This window comes from Oryx dammah, unplaced genomic scaffold (assembly GCF_014754425.2).
Source record: "Oryx dammah isolate SB20612 unplaced genomic scaffold, SCBI_Odam_1.1 HiC_scaffold_21, whole genome shotgun sequence".
Taxonomy (NCBI): Eukaryota; Metazoa; Chordata; class Mammalia; order Artiodactyla; family Bovidae; genus Oryx; species Oryx dammah.
Window position 1 is genome coordinate 18,936,569 of NW_024070205.1, and position 18,584 is coordinate 18,955,152.

The 18,584-nt window shown below is 35.8% G+C and overlaps 1 protein-coding gene across 1 annotated transcript in view; it reads right to left on the reverse strand.

Annotated features, from left to right (window-relative positions):
* The window catches only part of XPR1 (xenotropic and polytropic retrovirus receptor 1), a 211,118-nt gene that overhangs the window by 7,924 nt on the left and 184,610 nt on the right, over positions 1-18,584 (reverse strand). Inside the window, exons 12-13 of the mRNA XM_040263861.1 lie at positions 4,093-4,259; positions 635-774 (exon numbers count right to left, since the gene is read on the reverse strand). Coding sequence (XP_040119795.1) covers positions 635-774; positions 4,093-4,259 — 307 coding nt within the window. The remainder of the gene's footprint in view (positions 1-634; positions 775-4,092; positions 4,260-18,584) is intronic.

Below are 18,584 nucleotides of genomic sequence, written 5' to 3' on the forward strand. Positions count from 1 at the left end.
CAATTTATCTGTCTGCTCTAATATTGCTAGGCCCTTGGGTAGTCTCCACTTTGGTCTGCTGCAAATAATATTATTGTGAACATTCTTGTATGTGGATCTTGGTGGCCTTAGGTCAGCATTTTTGTTTGCTATATACCCAGGAGTTCATGCAAAGCTTTGGTAGATACTAACAGAGTTTTCCAAAGTGGCTACTGTACTAGTTTCCTCCAACTTGCAGTGTTTGTAAATTCCAATTGTTCTATATCCTTATCAATACTTGGTGTGTCTATAGTTTTCATTTTAGCATTTACAGGTGAGTAGCTGTATCTCAAAAGTAGGTTTAAGTTTCATTTCCCTGGTGACTAATCATGTAAAGAACATTTCCATATGTTCATTAGTCATTTGGATATTCAAATGGGGTACAATTCTAAAAAAAAGCTTCTAAAAAAGTCATCATCAGCGTAACTTTGTAAGAATTAATCTCTTAGTCCTTCAGTCAGAATTTTCCAACACTGAGGCAGATGAGAAGTCTGAGAAAAGTTGGAAATTTTAAGCTTTTCAGGTATAAGTTTTTAATAAAATATAATTTATAAGTATTGAGTAACATTTTAGGTAAAAAAAAAATCTCTGATAAACTTTATAGTAGTCTGCTTACCGGAAAACCTCAAGGGGAGCAAAGACAGTAGCAATGATGTCCCCAGAATGAGGCAACGAAGTCATGGAGGTAATTGAGATCTGGATAGTCCAAGCAAAGCGCAGGATCACGTCCTCTATGATGGCACTGTAATAGTAGGCCTGAGGGATAATAAGCAAATTGAGTAAACTGACCATCGTGTTTCTTACAAATAAGCACACCTAGCACAGTAAACAAGTCACACATCATACTGACAAGTGTGAGTAAAAGAAGTAAAGAGTTCTATATTTTAAAAGACTTCACCAATTTAGTTTTTCTTCATAGATAGGAGAATATTCAAAATGAAGTTTTACTGAATTTCAGTGATCCTTTAACAAATATATTAATACTTCATTACCATACTGTATACTAGGCTCTCTTCTAGACCCCAGAAATACAAACCGGATGAGGTCCTCGAGCTGACTGAGATGGCATTCTAAAATGCATGTGACACACTAATGGCTCAATAGTTCAAATCAGAAAATGTGAGATTTACTAACTTTGTTATTTGCGCTTTTATTCTCAAATTGCCTTACCTTCATTTGAAAAAAGTTTTTCCTTTTTTTTTGATGTCAGAAAATAACATGAAACTTGGATTTCACAAACAATTAAATTTAAGGGATGTCCCATTTCCACATGGGGAAGACAAGCACTCAACTAATTCTTTCAGTTTTAGCTACACAAAGTCTTAAGCACAAAAACTGCCAACTGACCGGAACTATAATTCATGGATTTTCTATTCATCTCAGGATATCCAGCTCTTTAAAATATGTATTTAAAGGCTACAACATCTTATGGAAACTAGAACTGCTATGTATTAAGTCATAGCATTTATTTTATTAAAAGAATGTCAGCAAAGGAATATCAATAAGTCATGTTAGAAGGCTATTAAACAAAAGAAACAGCAGTCCTCTTCTTGCCCTATTCTCTAGAGGCAAACATCTTCAAATTTCGAGCATTTATCTTCTACATTTCTAAATAATGTGTGTATATTGCTATATCTTGATTAATCAGTTTTAGACATTATTCACTGCTTACTATGATTAATTTTATGAAGATTTTTAAAAACATATTAACATATCTCTCTGTCCCTTTCCCCAGCCATTCAATACAGCACTAATGTAATTTTTGGATAAATCCACATGCAGTGAAATCATTATTAGATGTCTTGATGAAAAGCTGCAATTCTGTATGCCTTTAAGAGCCAATCAAGCTGATCCACAGTTGACTGATGTGGGAGCTGATGTTACCAAAAATTAAAAGTCTTTTGGGAGGAATACACTTAACTTGAGGTCAAGAGATACAGAAAAGTTAAGTTTTAATATGGAGATAACATAAATGCTTCCTGGACCTGGGTATGGTGCTCAACAGTATGTACTATTAATGCCAAGGAACTTATTAAGGTTCATATAGCTGTGTTCTTAATTTTTAAATGAAGACCCACTGAACTTCACATATAGCTTCTTCCCTTTTTTTTTAGCACAATAAATTTAACTCTAATACTTGCCCTTTTAAAGCTGAGAGGGGTATGGTGATCTTCTAGGACATTTTTCTTACATATTTGTAAAGCCTAATGTACAAAAGCATATTATGACCCTAAAAGTGGGTCATAAAAATATGTAATAACAAAGAAAGTGGAAGATTCTATTAACTAATTTTATTACATAGAAATAAAAAAGTTAGTACTTAAAGGATGAACAGATTAACATTTATGTAAAGATATAAATAGTTCATCAAAGCAATCATCCTAATAAGATAGAAATGTATTACATCTCTCAGTAAGGCAAGAACAGTACAAGGAGCAAAGGCACATGCATTTGGTGAACAAAAGGCCGTCTTTTCTTGAACACACGTCTGCTGTCTGACTTGTGCTTAATATTACCTTTTTTGATTTTCTTTTCAAATGAGACTTAAAAATCACTGTCAATGAACATCTCCTTTTCTGCCTTCATTTGTTTAGATGAAGTTACCCTATCATTCATCATATTCAGTCTATCATTTATTTTCAATCCTCACACTTGAAAACAGCGTTCCCTAAGCACCAATTACATATTACACAGTCACACACTTTTCGAAGTGCAGTTCTGAAGTACTGATGACATTTTGACATAGTATAAAATATTAGTGGCACAATTTTAGGATTGGGAAAGGATCAAGAGATAATCTAGTATAACACCCTACTTTATAGAATACACTGCAGTCTGGTTGTCTAAAGTTATATAGCTCATTAATGACAGAGCTGGGGTTAGAGTTTACTTACAAGGATTCCCAATTCATTGTTTAATTTCTTTCAATATCTGAGTAAAGATACTTTTGGTCTTTTGACGTTTTAATTCAGTTCTTCTCATCCTTTCATTCATAATTTGATAAGGTGCTCAAATGATTCTCAAGTAATTATCCATGTATTTTTGGATCAAATCGAAACTTTAAGAAAACTGACTGAAATAAATGACAAGAAAAGCCTTCTTGATGTACCCAAGCAAAGTCAGGCACACCTCTTTCCTTTGTGCTTACAGCACTGCTCATTTAGTCAAGTATTTATTTATTCATTCATTCATTCCACAAACACTGTATACTGTATGCCTGGGACTTTACTGGATAGTAAGGGATATAGATACCTAAATAGGTAATCAAAATGCAATGTGATAACTGCCATAATTGGAAGTTTGTATAGTGTAAAATGGGACTAGGACAATTGGCTAATTATGCTTGGAGAAATAAGAAAAGCTTCTTAGAGAAAGGAACAAGCTAACTTTTAAAAAGAAGGAATAAGGGACTTCCGTGGCAGTCCAATGGTTAAGACTTTGAGCTTCCATACAGGGGACATGGGTTTGATCTCTGGCCGGAGAACTAAGATCCCATATGCTATGTAGCGTGACCAAAAATAAATAAATTTTAAAAATAAATAAGCAGCTTGATGTAGAATGCTAAAAAAATAAAATAAATTAAAAATGAAAAGAAGGAACAAGAATTTGCAAGGTAAACTAAGGGGAAAGAGGGCATTTGAGACATAACGTATGGTATAGTCGCTAAGTTGTGCCTGACTCTTTCACAACCCCATACCCTGTAGCCAACTCCATGGACTGCAGCCCACCAGGCTTCTCCCTAAGTCTCATGAGACATAGGGAATTGCATGTTAAAACACAAATCATAAATGATTCCTCTATTCTAGTCTTTATTACATTGTATTACAATCTGTTTACTTATCTATTTAGAACATAGATTATAGCCTCCTTGAGAACCAGAATTTTACTTTATTTCCTACAGCACCCAGAATACAGTTAACATCTGGTACATTTTTACTGACTGAATGGATTAGCATTTTTCGGTAATTATTTTAAGTACGCTGGTATTGGGTATATATTGTAATATACCTGAGTGTTCTGTTTTCATGTTTTTTTTCTTTTTTAAAAATAAATACAAGCACTCTTTGTACATACTTTTTGGGGGTATACAATCTCTTCCCGGAGGAAGGTGTTTTCTCCTGCATTCTTATCAAAAAGACCCCAGTCCATCTTCAGATCCCAGATGAGGGTATAACAGGAACTGATGATACAAAAGACGATCCACAGATAAAAGAACACCATGGTGTCTGAGTGACGTTGTTCTGAAGAAAGAAAAGGGAAAGAGAAAATTACTACATTTGAGTAAAATTCTTCATTAAGTAAAACTAATTAAAAAACAGATTCTTCCTCCAGCTCCATAAATAGATTTTAAGTAAATCTCCTTAGTAGGATCCCCATCTAAAAAAAGTTAAGTAATAAATCTGATTTATCTGAAATTCAAAACAATTATCAAACATTCAACAAATATACAAAATTTATACAAAAGTGCATTTAGAATTTAGAGGCTCAATGCTTAAAACATAATATTTCAAGTAACTGTGATGGAGGTTTAGAATATTACAAAAGTTGTCATTTTAATTTTTGCCATCAGGTGGCAGCTTTGGGTCAAAGATTAAAAAAAATGTATGAAACACCATTACCAAGGGATGTGCTGCTTTTACTGTGAGGAATTCTTGGATTGTTTTTACTTTAGAACAACATTTACTTCCTATACTTAGATCTTATCAATACTTATCGTGAAAACAGGTAATTTTAATTCTAGATAAAATGCTAGAAAGCAACAATTGATAAGGAATGTATCTTTAACATATATGAAAGCAAATTTCTCTCAAACCACAAAGCAAAGCATGATATTTTTGCTCCTTTTGGATTTTATTTAATGATGAAGTGAAAGTCACTCGGTCATGTCCGATTCATCACAACCCCATGGACTATACAATTCCATGGAATTCTCCAGAGGATCTTCCCAACCCAGGGACTGAACCGAGATCTCCCTCATTGCAGGCGGATTCTTTACCAGCTGAGCCACCAGGGAAGCCCAAGAATACTGAAGTGGGTCCAGGGGATCTTCCCAACCCAGGAATCGAACCGGGGTCTCCTGCATTGCAGGTGGATTCTTTACCAACTGAGCTATGAGGGTTTTAAGCTGACAGACAACACTATAAAGTGCACTAAATCAGAATAATACACAACTTTATCTTTTTCACTCTTAAGTGCTTTGTATATTCTCCAATGAAACTCTTCTTTGATAAGTCTTAAAGTTACCATGATATTATTTCTGTTTTCTGGCTATAAGGCATCGGCATATAATTACTACTAAATGGTCCTCAATCATCAGGGGGCGGGGGGGAAAGGTGTCATCTAATTCAAAAAAAGTTTAAATTTCAATTAGTTTCCCAAAGGATTGGAAAGTAAAGGCTGTATCATGCATTATCCATAATCCTTCCTATTAAAATAAACAAGTGCTAGAAATTCCCTGGTGGTCTAGTGATTAGGACTTGGTGCTTTCACTGCCGGGGCCTGGGTTCAATCTCTAGTCAGGGAACTAAGATCCCACAAGCCTTACAAAACGGCCAAGCAAGCAAACAAACAAAAAGTTCTTATTAATCATTTTATATATTAAGGTGTTAAGTACAATATTATTCAAAGGTGCCCTTTAAACATCTATAATCTATTTAGTTGAAATGGCCATTTGTTATCAATGATAATTGGAGCTCAAAATAAAATAAGCAAAGTACTATGAGAACATCAAGGAGAAATGGGATTGTTTCCAAAAGTACGAAATAAGAGGAAGCAGCATTTGAGTTATTTCTAGAAGGATAAATAAATAGTGTTGCAAAAGTCAGGCAGATGAGGCAAGGCTATTCAAGGCTAAAAGAAACTAATGAAAAGGCATGAGGGTGGGAAAGTGCAAGGCATGTTTTGAGAAGCTTCAAGTAATCTAAGTCTAGTGTGGGTGAAACAGAAGATGTGGGGGAGGGGGTATGCTTTGAAATGAGGCTGGAAGACATTCTGGGTCTGACTGTGGAATGCTTTCTTGTGCCTTAGGATTAGATCCATATTTCAGAAAAAATACCTGATTGTCAGGTTGCTTTCATCAGAACTACTTAGTTGGTTAAAAAAAGATACAGATATCTCTGAGCTCCAGTGTGTTGTTAGCAACAGTTTGTACCAGCTTTATGAGTTGATTAATAAATTTTCAAAAACTTTGCAAACTGGTTGTTAAACACAGTCATTTTAAGTTAAATTACATAAACTTATAATCTGCTATATTAAAAACAAAGGCAATGAAAATTCAGATTCATCACTTCCTAAATATTTTACTAAAATTTGATATTATTTGTTCTTTTAGGTTATATATGTTTATTGTATCTATATAATGGAAATACTATACATCATCTCCCAACATTCCACGTGAATCGTCTTAGTAGCTTGAAATTGGCTATGGTGGCAGTCTGTATTTACACCATGGAAATCAGCAAACACTGCAAATCAGTGCCCCATCCCCATTCCTGGACGAGAGCTACTATTTAAACATGCCAGGACACCACATTCTTCTCCTGGAAAGTCAGTGGTAGGGAACAGAAACACAAGTTTTTTAAATGGCCCATAGCTGATTCTAATGAACAGTCAAATTTGGATATAAACACATTTTAAGGTTTAAACTATTTCTACAAAACTTTCCTCCATCAAAAGCAAACTGGGTTAATATTTGTTCTATAACATGGTGCTATACAAAATATCAATTTAAAAGATTTAACATAATATTTACTTACTACATAGGTTTAGTCAGATATGTTCTGACATACCTGTTCACTTCATTCTATATACAGACATAGAGTCTAGCTGAGTAATATTTTCAATAATTAGCATCATGGTTGCATAAAAAAAATCTGTAGCTCATCTACTAAGGTTTGTAAAGAATAAAGCAAATTTAGCAATGTAATACAATTCATTCATCATACTTTCAAAATCAGAGCAACAGAGAAAAAGACAGAAAAAGGAATTAATAATGAAACTAAAAATAATGTACTAATTTTCTGTTATTTCTTCTAGCTTTTAAATACAAGTTCTATCTTTATAATATGGGCTTCACTGGTGGCTCAGACAATGAACAATCTTCCTGCAACATCGGAGACCTGGGTTTGAGATCTCGGTTTGATCCCTGGGTCGGGAAGAACCCCTGGAGAACGAAATGGCTACCCACTCCAGAATTCCTGACTGGAAAATTAAATGGACAGTGGAACCTAGCAGGCTACAGTCCATGGGCTCGCAGAGTCAGACACGACTAAGTGACTAACATTTTCACTTTTCACTTATCCATCTTTAGAATTTAATTCTTAAATTGGGACAATGGGCTAAATTGCGTTCCTTTAAGCCCATATTATTTCTATGAAGTTTCTATGAAACATACATAAGGACTCACTGACTTAAAAAATATTTTAATACTGTATTTTAGACTAAGTAATTTTTATCTTCTGAACTTCTTCAAACAATGATTAACATGCACCTGGTCTACAAATGCTATATTTTTGGTCTCTTTTTAATTATCACCCTTACTTGATCTTTCCCATCTCCTAAATGAGGAGTGCGTATTCCTGAAATTATCTGCCTTCATTGGTATTCAGGGATTGTATCAGGAAGATATTATCACTTTAGGCAAGCAATTACATCTAATTCTCTGTTGGCTAACTCTGGTAGCCCACTTTAGTAATGTTCAGAATCACAGAAAATCAAGTCATTGGTATTCTACCCTAAGCTTCTATTACACACCTGCCATATTGGAAGCATAATTAATACCAGACATGTGGATGGTAATGGTACCTACTGAATCTAAAACAAATAAGCTTGTTAGAGTTTTGTACTTATTAGGCTTCACAGGAAGAATAAAGCAAAACAGTATGTTAGGAAAACTGCCAAGAGAGAAAACAGAAAAAATCACATATGGACATCATCCCGAGCAATATTTCATGAAGGATATATTAAATATGGGCTTCCCTCATGGCTCAGATGGTAAAGACCTGCAATAAGACCTGGGTTCAATCCTTGGGTTGGGAAGATCCCCTGGAAAAGGGAATTCTCCAGCATTCTTGCCTGGAATTCCACAGACAGAGGAGCCTAGCGGGCTACATTCCATGGGGTCTAAAGAATCAGCCACCATGTTAAATATGGAAAAAGTGGCACTGTATGTAAAGTGAACAGTGTTCTTTCAACCAAAACCTTTCTACTCTGGTAACAGCTTACTAGTTTTTAATCTGAAATTAAACAAGGAAACAAAACAGACTGGGGACACTGTTTTCAAAGCCCAAACCTATACAGGTAAGCTGAGTGATGAGTTTGGCATCTAGCAAATTCCTAGTTCTATTCCTATTACCTAAAAACATCAAAGCACTGAATTATGAGACTAACAAGGTTCTCTGAAAATTAGTGGATCTAGAAACTTCTGTGATCTTTAAACACATTTCAGTTAGTATCTGAGGTCACAAGTGTTATACCTCCTTAGGTGGTTATTAATTTATCCTAGAACAGCCAAGACAGACATTATATTCCCATTTTAAAGTTAAGAAAGCTGAAGTTCAGTGAGACAGTAAGTGGAAAGATAGGTGGGTTTGATGTTAGAAGATCTGGGTTTGAATCCAGACTCTACCTCTTTTCAACTATGTGATGATAGAAAATTCATAATCTTAAAATGACAGACAAAATGGAAATCACTAGGCCTAAGGATAAATAAGGAAGCTAGTAATAGGAATCCTAATCAAAGGAAGTTATTTTTTACTAGACAGCACCATTTCTCTAAGACCATCTCAACTCAAAAAAAAGCTCCATAAACTATTAAGAAATATTAAAAATATTTCCAAGGTACCTGGAAAGCAGAATTTAAAAACTATACACATATTACTATTTCATACTACATATAACATTATGTTAATAGAAAAAGACAGAGGTAGCTATCCCTGATGAAGAAAGTAAGATTATTAAGGGGATTCACTTTTAACTTTATTTATGTATTATTTGAATTTTGTTTTTTAAAGTGACATATACATATCCATGTTTTACTTGTATAATTAAACTAAAAAAAAAGGAAGAAAGTGGGCTAAAGAAAACAGTTACTAATAGGGTGTTGATATTTTATAAATGATTTTAAAAAGTGTTTAATGTTGTTATATTATTTTTATAAAGGACACAGGAATTCATTTACTAATTCAACAAATGTTTACTGAGTGTCTCCTACTATAAGCTGTGTTTTATATACATATATTAGATCAGCTGCAAAGAAAAATTGTTGTCTGCCGGGTAACCAGGTATATTTTTAGAGAACAGAAATATACTGGAGAATTATTAAGGGTTAAGTGTGAACAAGGAGAGATGTAAAATGAACAAAAGCACAGTGTGTAAGTGTAACTGCAGAACTGTGTATAGAGAGGGAATCAACAGGTTAAGACTTACAGGAGGGGAAACAGCCAGGAACGGCGTCCTGGGGGAAGTGCTACTTGAGTTGAGTCTTGAAAGTTAAGTCTTGAGTTAATCAGGTTTGTGAGGCAGAGAGCCCTATCAAAGAGTAGAGATCATTCATCCAACAAATGAACACCTACTTACTAAATGCCAGGTATTATTCTAGACACCATGTACACAGTTATGAATCTAATTCACCAGTGGACAAATTTCCTACCCAAAGAAGTTTACTACTTACTTGGGGTAGATAATTATCAGATACACAAATAAACAAGATGATTTTGGATAGTGAAAAGTGCCATGAACAGAACATGGTGACATGCGTGATTTTGGTGGAATTCCTTTAGATAGATAGTGTACAAGCAGAGAAGATCTCTAAGTTGATATCTGGGTAGTAAAAAGGAGCCAGCTACATGAAAAGCTGGAGGAAGAGTTACATACATAATATTACATCTTCTAGTAACCATATTTTAAAAGTAAAAAGAAACAGGGAAAAATAATTTTAATAATATATTTAATATAACTAAAATGTTATTTTAATGCATAACCAACAATAATATATATAATTCTTATGGACATCTTTCACACTATTTTCCATCCCAAGTCTACAAAATTCAGGTTGTATTTCACATGTAAAACATATACCAATTTGACTAGGCACATCTCAAGTGTTCAATAGCTCCACGTAGCTAGTAGCTACATTACTGAATAATGCAGTGCTAGATACTATAATCAATAACCTCAGATATGCAGATGACACCACCCTCATGGCAGAAAGTGAAGAGGAACTAAAAAGCCTCTTGATGACAGTGAAAGAGGAGAGTGAAAAAGTTGGCTGAAAGCTCAACATTCAGAAAACGAAGATCATGGCATCCGGTCCCATCACTTCATGGGAAATAGATGGGGAAACAGTGGAAACAGTGTCAGACTTCATTTTTTTGGGCTCCAAAATCACTGCAGATGGTGACTGCAGCCATGAAATTAAAAGACGCTTACTCCTTGGAAGAAAAGTTATGACCAACCTAGATAGCATATTCAAAAGCAGAGACATTACTTTGCCAACTAAGGTCCATCTAGTCAAGGCTATGGTTTTTCCGGTGGTCATGTATGGATGTGAGAGTTGGACTGTGAAGAAAGCTGAGCACCAAAGAATTGATGCTTTTGAACTGTGGCACTGGAGAAGACTCCTGACTGCAAGGAGATCCAACCAGTCCATTCTGAAGGAGATCAGCCCTGGGATTTCTTTGGAAGGAATGATGCTAAAGCCGAAACTCCAGTACTTTGGCTACCTCATGCAAAGAGTTGACTCATTGGAAAAGACACTGATGCTGGGGGGATTGGGGGTAGGAGGAGAAGGGGACGACCGAGGATGAGATGGCTGGATGGCATCACCAACTTGATGGATGTGTTTGAGTGAACTCTGGGAGTTGGTGATGGACAGGGAGGCCTGGCGTGCTGCGATTCATGGGGTCGCAAAGAGTCTGACACGACTGAGTGACTAAACTGAACTGAACTGAGATACTAAGGAGATGACTATGAGGAGTGAAGACTGGAAGTGGTGTATTAATGAAAAGGCTCTTGTGGTAGCTCAGTGAGAAGAGATAAGGACTAGAATTGAGCGCAAATAGAAGGTATAGAGAGGTCAGGCAAAAACTGAGAAATATTTAGGAACTAAAATTGTCAGAATTTGGTGAAGTGTGAAGATGAGAAGAAGGGTAGAGTCAAGGACGACTCTTAGCTGTTGTTGTTTTTTCCCTCTTTCTGGCCACACTGCAAGGCATGTGGGATCTTGGGTCGCCAATCAGGGATCAAATCTGTGGACCCTGCAGTGGAAGAGCAATGTCTTAACCACTGGACCACAGGGAAGTCCCAAAGGAGGACTCCTAGTTTTTAACCTGGCTGACTGGGTGGGACAGTGCCAAGAACTGAGGCAGAAAACACTGGTGAGTGTGGTGCTAAAGAAACCTTAGGGAATAAAAATGTTTAGTTTTGGAATACTGACTTTGAGATACCTATGAGACATCAAGGTGGAAGATGCCCAGAAAACAACTGGAAATAAAAACAAACAAACTTGAGATACATACTGGGGAGTCATATACATGTAGCCAGTGATTGAAACCATTTCGGAAGCACCAAAATAATACAAGCCTCTTCTGTGAAAAGGGCAATGACATAATCAGAAATAGTAGTCTTCTATCTGTATTGCATTTGGCTAAACTTGGTTGAGTTTATTCTCCTTGTGTTTCTTTATACCAAAGATCTGAGGGGATGAGAGCTCTTTCAAATGTTACAGACCTTCTCCTAGCTCTTTCAAAATAAATTTTAATTGTTTATTTGTAAATATTTCTAGGTTCATAAATATGTTTAAGTTATTATATAAAGTCATTATGACTATCAGAATAGAGACAATAAGGAAAGGCAGAGTACTGTTTTCAGAGGTAGGAATGAGAAAAGGAAACAGACTGGACCAGATGGCTTACTGAGATAAGGAAAGTCTTTTTAGGGTGAGAGACTGTTGAGCATATATATAGGTTGAAGGAAAAGAGCCAGTGATGATGAAAAGATTGAAGACTTAGGAAAGAAAATGGGTGACTGCTGGAGCAAGATCCTGAAAGAGATATGAGGAAATAAGGTCAGAGCACTAAGGTGGGAAACCTTGTTCCCAAGTCTGGGAAAAATATGATGAGAATAGGTTTGGATTAAAAAATTATGTATGTAGGTAGAAGACAGCTGAAGGAAAATAACCTGATAGGTTCAATTTTTTCAGGTTAGTAGGAGACAAAGGCAAGAATACTGGAGTGGGTTGCCATTTCCTTCTCCACGGGATCTTCCCGACCCAGGGATTGAACTCAGGTCTCCTGAATTACAGGCAAACGCTTTAACCTCTGAGCCACCAGGGAAGCCCAGGAGACAAAGGTAGTCTGTGAAAGTAAACAGGGAAAAGACTGGGTTGGAGGTTTTGAGAAAAGGAATGAGCTAAATACTTTGTGCTTATATTGTCTTCTATTACTATATAAACCCATTTTGGGGGCTTCCCCGGTGGCTCAGTGGTAAAGAATCTGGCTGCAGCAGGAGCCGCAGGAGATACCGGTTTGATCCCTGGGTCAGGAAGATGTCTTGGAGGAGGGCCTGGCAATCCACTCCAGTCTTGCCTGGAGAATCCCATGGACAGAGGAGCCTGGCAGGCTACAGTCCATAGGGTTGGAAACAGTTGGACATGACTGAAGTGACTTAGTGTGCACACATGCAAATGTAGTTTTTCTCTCTTTCCTACAAGACTATACCCTATCTACTATTTTTAAAAGAATTTAACTTTAAAATGCAGTGAATTGTATATGTATTTTCCATTAAATTGTAATGTCTTTTAGGGAAAGATCTCATGTCAGCATTTTTTCAGGGCCTATGCACTCCACTTCACACAGCAGAAACTCAACATTTGCCAAGTTGAATTGAGGGCAAGCACTGTGTTTTAATTACTCATTTTTAAACTTTCTGCACAATGCCTTACATTCCAACAAATATTTGGGGAAGGCAAATGGTTCCTGGCAGCCTACACATACAATGTGTCTCTAAAAACTTGTATATGCTGAATATGAAAAAGTCAAGTAACAGATGTACATCTTGTATGAGGATTTAGTTTCCTAAGAACTAAAAATAAAAATATAAAACCCTTTATTGTATCTTGTCTTTTAGACATACTATTTAATGACATCATTTCCAGCATCTTACAGACATTTTTCCTTTTTACTCTTTATAACAAAACACAGATAATCTCTCCAAAACCAACGTGTTAGCACTGACACTTAAAAGTTGCTGCTTTCAGCATGCCTAATGATTTCCATCTTTGCTTTAGTTATGTTAAATGAGACATTTCCTTTTTAATAAGGAAGTTTACCATCATATATAATTTCTATTCATTTTAATAAAAATACATAAAATATCCAGCTTTCAATTGAAAATCACTAGTCATACCAAGAACAAGGAAGATAACAAATTGAAGGAAAAAAGTCAATAAGTAGATGCCAAAAATGAGATGAGATATGCTGGAATTATTCGATGAAAATGCTTTAATGAACAATTAAATAAATAAATACTTGAAACAATGAAAAAATTAAAAGCCTCACCAAGGAAATACATAGTCTCAGCAAACAGAAGACATAACAGCAGAGTAGAGAAGATAGAGGAAAGAGTCTGCAAACTGGAAAACAGAAGAATAGAAACTACCACTCTTAAACACTGGAAAGAAAATAAGATTTAAAAAAAGAAGAAAAGAGAAGAGATTCAGGACCCATGGACCCATAAAAAATGATCTAGCATTTGTGTCATCAGAAAGAAAGAAGAGAGAGGGGCTGAAAAAATACTTAAAGAAATAATGGCTGATAACTCCTCAAACTTTTGGTAAGAGACTCAAAGCTACAGATTCAAGAAGTTGAGCAACCTCAAATAAAATAAACCTAAAGCCAAGGTACATTATAATTAAACTTCTCAAAACTAAAAGTAAAGAAATGATAACCATAAGAAGACTATCAAATAAAGCAGATTTCAGAGCAAAGAAAATTAGTGGAAACAGGTAGGGCCATTATATAAGCGTAACAGAATAAATGCACCAAGAAGATGTAGCAAGCCTCATTGATTGTGTCTACGCTAAACAACCAGAATAGCAAAATGTGTGAAGCAAAACTGGACAGAATTGAATGGGAAAAAAAGATAAATCTACAATTACAGTTAGAGATTTCAACCAACAACTAATGCAACAAGTAGACAGAAAATAAGCAAGGATTCAGAACTCAGCAATATCATTTGTTTAATAGGATCTAATAAACATTCCACCCTACAACAGCAGAACAGAGATTCTTTTCAATTGCCCAACAAACATACAGCAAGATCTGCCACAAAAGTCAATCGTTAAAAAAAGCAATTTAAATACTTGGAAACTAAACAACACACTACTAAATAATTTATGGATCAAAGGAAAGTCTCAAGGGATATTTAAAGAATACACTGAACTAAATGAAAATATATCAAAATTTGGGGGATGTGGCTAAAGCAGTGCTGAGGGGAAAATGCATAGCATCATACATATAATTATACATACTACTGCATATATTAGAAAACAGAAAAAATAACAAATCAATAATCTAAGAACCCACCTCAAGAACCTAGAAAAAGAAAAGCAAAATAAATCCAAAGCAAGTAGAAGGAAGGAAATAATAAACACAGAAATCAATGAAACTGACAAGGAAAATAGAAAATAATCAATGAAAAAGCTGATTCCTTGAAAAGATCAATTAATAGCCGACAAAGTGAGTAAACACAAATTACCAACATCAGAAATAAAACAGGGGATTATCATTACCAACTCGGAAGACATCAAAAAGATAAGGGAATATTATATTTAACTCTACCCCCATAAATTTCAACAACTTAGATGACATGGACCAAATTCTTTAAAATACAAAGAAACTGAATTTCTAATTTAATAACTGCCCCAAAATACAACTCCAGGTCCAGATGGTTTCACTGGAGAATTCTACCAAACTATTAAAGAAGAAACCTTCCACAAATTAGAAGAAGAAACAAAACCTCTCATTTTATGAAATTAGTTTTACACCTATGCCCAAATCAAACACAGCACACAAAAAGAAAAATACAGATCAATATCCCTTGTGAACACAGATACAAAAATCCTTAACAAGATATTAGCAAACAGAATTTAGCAACATGTAAGAAAAAATATACCATGACCAAGCAGGGTTTATTCCAGAGATGCTATGCTGTTTTAGTATTCAAAAATTAATAATTCATCATTTTAATTGGTTAAAACTTGAAGAAAAATGAAAGGATCATATCAAAAGATCTAGGCAAAGCATTTGAAAAAAAATCCAACACCTATTCATGATTAACAAAATCTTGCAGAAAAAGAGGAATAGAGAGGAACTTCCTCACCTTTATAAAGCTTCCCCAACAAAAACCCTACAGCATTAGCTGAGGAAATTTTAATTATTGTACTTAATGGTAACAAACTAAATGCTTTCCCCTAAGATTAGAAACTCTGAGAAGGCAATGGCATCCCACTCCAGCACTCTTGCCTGGAAAATCCCATGGATGGAGAAGCCTGGTAGGCTGCAGTCCATGGGGTTGCCAAGAGTCGGACACGACTGAGCGCCTTCACTTTCACTTTTCACTTTCATGCATCGGAGAAGGAAATGGCAACCCACTCCAGTGTTCTTGCCTGGAGAATCCCAGGGACAGGGAGCCTGGTGGGCTGCTTTCTATGGGGTCGCACAGAGTCGGACATGACTGAAACGACTTAGCAGCAGCAGCAGATTAAAAACATGGCAAGGATATCTGCTCTTACCATTCTTATTCAACAGTATTGAAAGTTCAAGTCTGTGCAATAAGTGGTGGGTGGGGGTGGGGGCGGGGGATGAAAAGAAGCAAAAAGCATAGAGAGTGGAAAGAAAGTAATAAAACTGTCCCTTATTGCAGCTGACATTATTGCCTATGTGGATAATCCCAAGGAATGTACACTAGGATTATCCAATGCTGTATACTTGGAACACTGTACATCAACTATACTTCAATTTTTAAAAATTAGTAAAAAAAAGATATGTTCATCTATGCATTCCAGGCATCCAGCACAGCCTGACATACAATAAGTGTTTTATAAATGTTTGCTGAATAAAACAGATGTGACAGACGTAATGAAAAAAGAAATTAAATTGTACTTAATGCAATTTATCATCTATATAGATCTTTATTTATTGACTCTTGTAACAAAATGATTTTTGTTATGATTTTATTAAAGACTGACTTCTACCTTTTCTCACTCCTTTAGTAATATAACAAAATAATAATTCTAGAATGTATACAATTATGTTTTCATCTTCTCTCTGCAGACAGAAACAGTTTCATTTCTTGAACTAAATGGAATGTGACTGACCATAATTACTCTACAATATAAGGAGCCCATAAGTTTTTGACACTCTCTCAAATGCTTACTTTATAAAGCTGTGAAATACCTTCAGGTACCACATTCATATGGGTAGGAACTTTTTTCTTAGTTAAACTGAAAAAAATTAAGCAACAAACACAAGTTAAAATTATAGACAACTAAAACTGGAAACAAGACTGTATAAGATTTTAGTCATAATATCAGTAGTACACAGTAATGAGTAAAAATATAAAAATAAATATAGACATGTTAGAAAAATGACATTATATGATTAATTAACAGATCTAAGAAGGAGGTGAGAGTATATATAACAGGAGGTATGCACAGAGAAAGATGGAATGCTAAAATCTCTCCCACCATTTTCCACAAAACCTGCCAATCAATACTCTAAACTTGTATAACATATCAGATCTAAAAGAGCCATCTGAAATAACTCAGAGTCCAAGACTGTGATGCCTTTTTATAAAAACTTTCATTTGATGCCTTTTCTTTCAAATTGGATATTAGAAATAAGAGTAAAACCTGTACTATCCCAAACTTTACCAGTACTTCTGAAACATCTATTCAAATATTTAATCCAGAATCATCTCATCAATTACAGTATCAATTCACTTTGAAAGTGAAAAGTGAAAGTGCTAGTCACTCAGTCTTGTCCGACTCTTTATGACCCCATGGACTGTAGCTCACCAGGCTCTTCTGTCCATAGAATTCTCCAGGTAAGAATACTGGAGTGGGTTGCCATTTCCTTCTTCAGGGTATCCTCCTGACCCAGGGATAGAACCTGGGTTTGCTGCACTGCAGGCAGACTCTTTACCAACTGAGTCACCAGGGAAGACACAATTCACTTTGAGATTTAATTAAAAATAAAAAGTTTAAGCAATCTCTATCTCTAATGACTTTTTTTTTCCCCCTAATGGCTTTAAGCAAAAAAAAAAAAAAAAAAGTTGATGGGGAAACAAAATCTTTTGGTCAGTAAAGAACCCTTCGTAATATGGGTTTTTTTTTTGTATTTGTGCTGAGGGTTCCATTAGAGTTAACACTTCTAGTCTGTCTCTGCCCTTGCTCTCTCATTCCTCACTAAGGAACTTATTAACACGTATCCTCTTAAAGCTTTTTTATGAAGTGGGAACTTTGTTATCAGGTAATATGCCCAAGGTGTATTTGATCCAAAGCCTATACTCTCATTCAGTATATTCTACTGCTTCTCTACTATTCACTGCTTGACTATCTAAGACTTTACAAATAGTACAGTGAGATGAAACAGTATGCAAACCAAGTTGTTTCCATATTTGCTTACTACTTTCCAGACCACCTGACCTGCCTCTTGAGAAACCTATATGCAGGTCAGGAAGCAACAGTTAGAACTGGACATGGAACAACAGATTGGTTCCAAATAGGAAAAGGAGTACGTCAAGGCTGTATATTATCACCCTGCTTATTTAACTTATGTGCAGGGCACATCATCAGAAACGCTGGGCTGGAAGAAGCACAAGCTGCAATCAAGATTGCCAGGAGAAATATCAGTAACCTCAGATATGCAGATGACACCACCCTCATAGCAGAAAGTGAAGAGGAACTAAAAAGCCTCTTGATGAAAGTGAAAGTGGAGAGTGAAAAAGTTGGCTTAAAGCTCAACATTCAGAAAATGAAGATCATGGCATCCGGTCCCATCACTTCATGGGAAATAGATGGGGAAACAGTGGAAACAGTGGCAGACTTTATTTTGGGGGGCTCCAAAGTGACTGCACAAGGACCACAGCCTTGTCTAACTCAATGAAACCAAGCCACGCCTGTGGGGCAACCCAAGACGGGCGGGTCATGGTGGAGAGGTCTGACAGAATGTGGTCCACTGGAGAAGGGAATGGCAAGCCACTTCAGTATTCTTGCCTTGAGAACCCCATGAACAGTATGAAAAGGCAAAATGATAGGATACCAAAAGAGGAACTCCCCAGGTCAGTAGGTGCCCAATATGCTACTGGAGATCAGTGGAGAAATAACTCCAGAAACAATGAAGGGATGGAGCCAAAGCAAAAACAATACCCAGTTGTGGATGTGACTGGTGATAGAAGCAAGATCCGATGCTGTAAAGAGCAATATTGCATAGGAACCTGGAATGTCAGGTCCATGAATCAAGGCAAATTGGAAGTGGTCAAACAAGAGATGGCAAGGGTGAACGTCG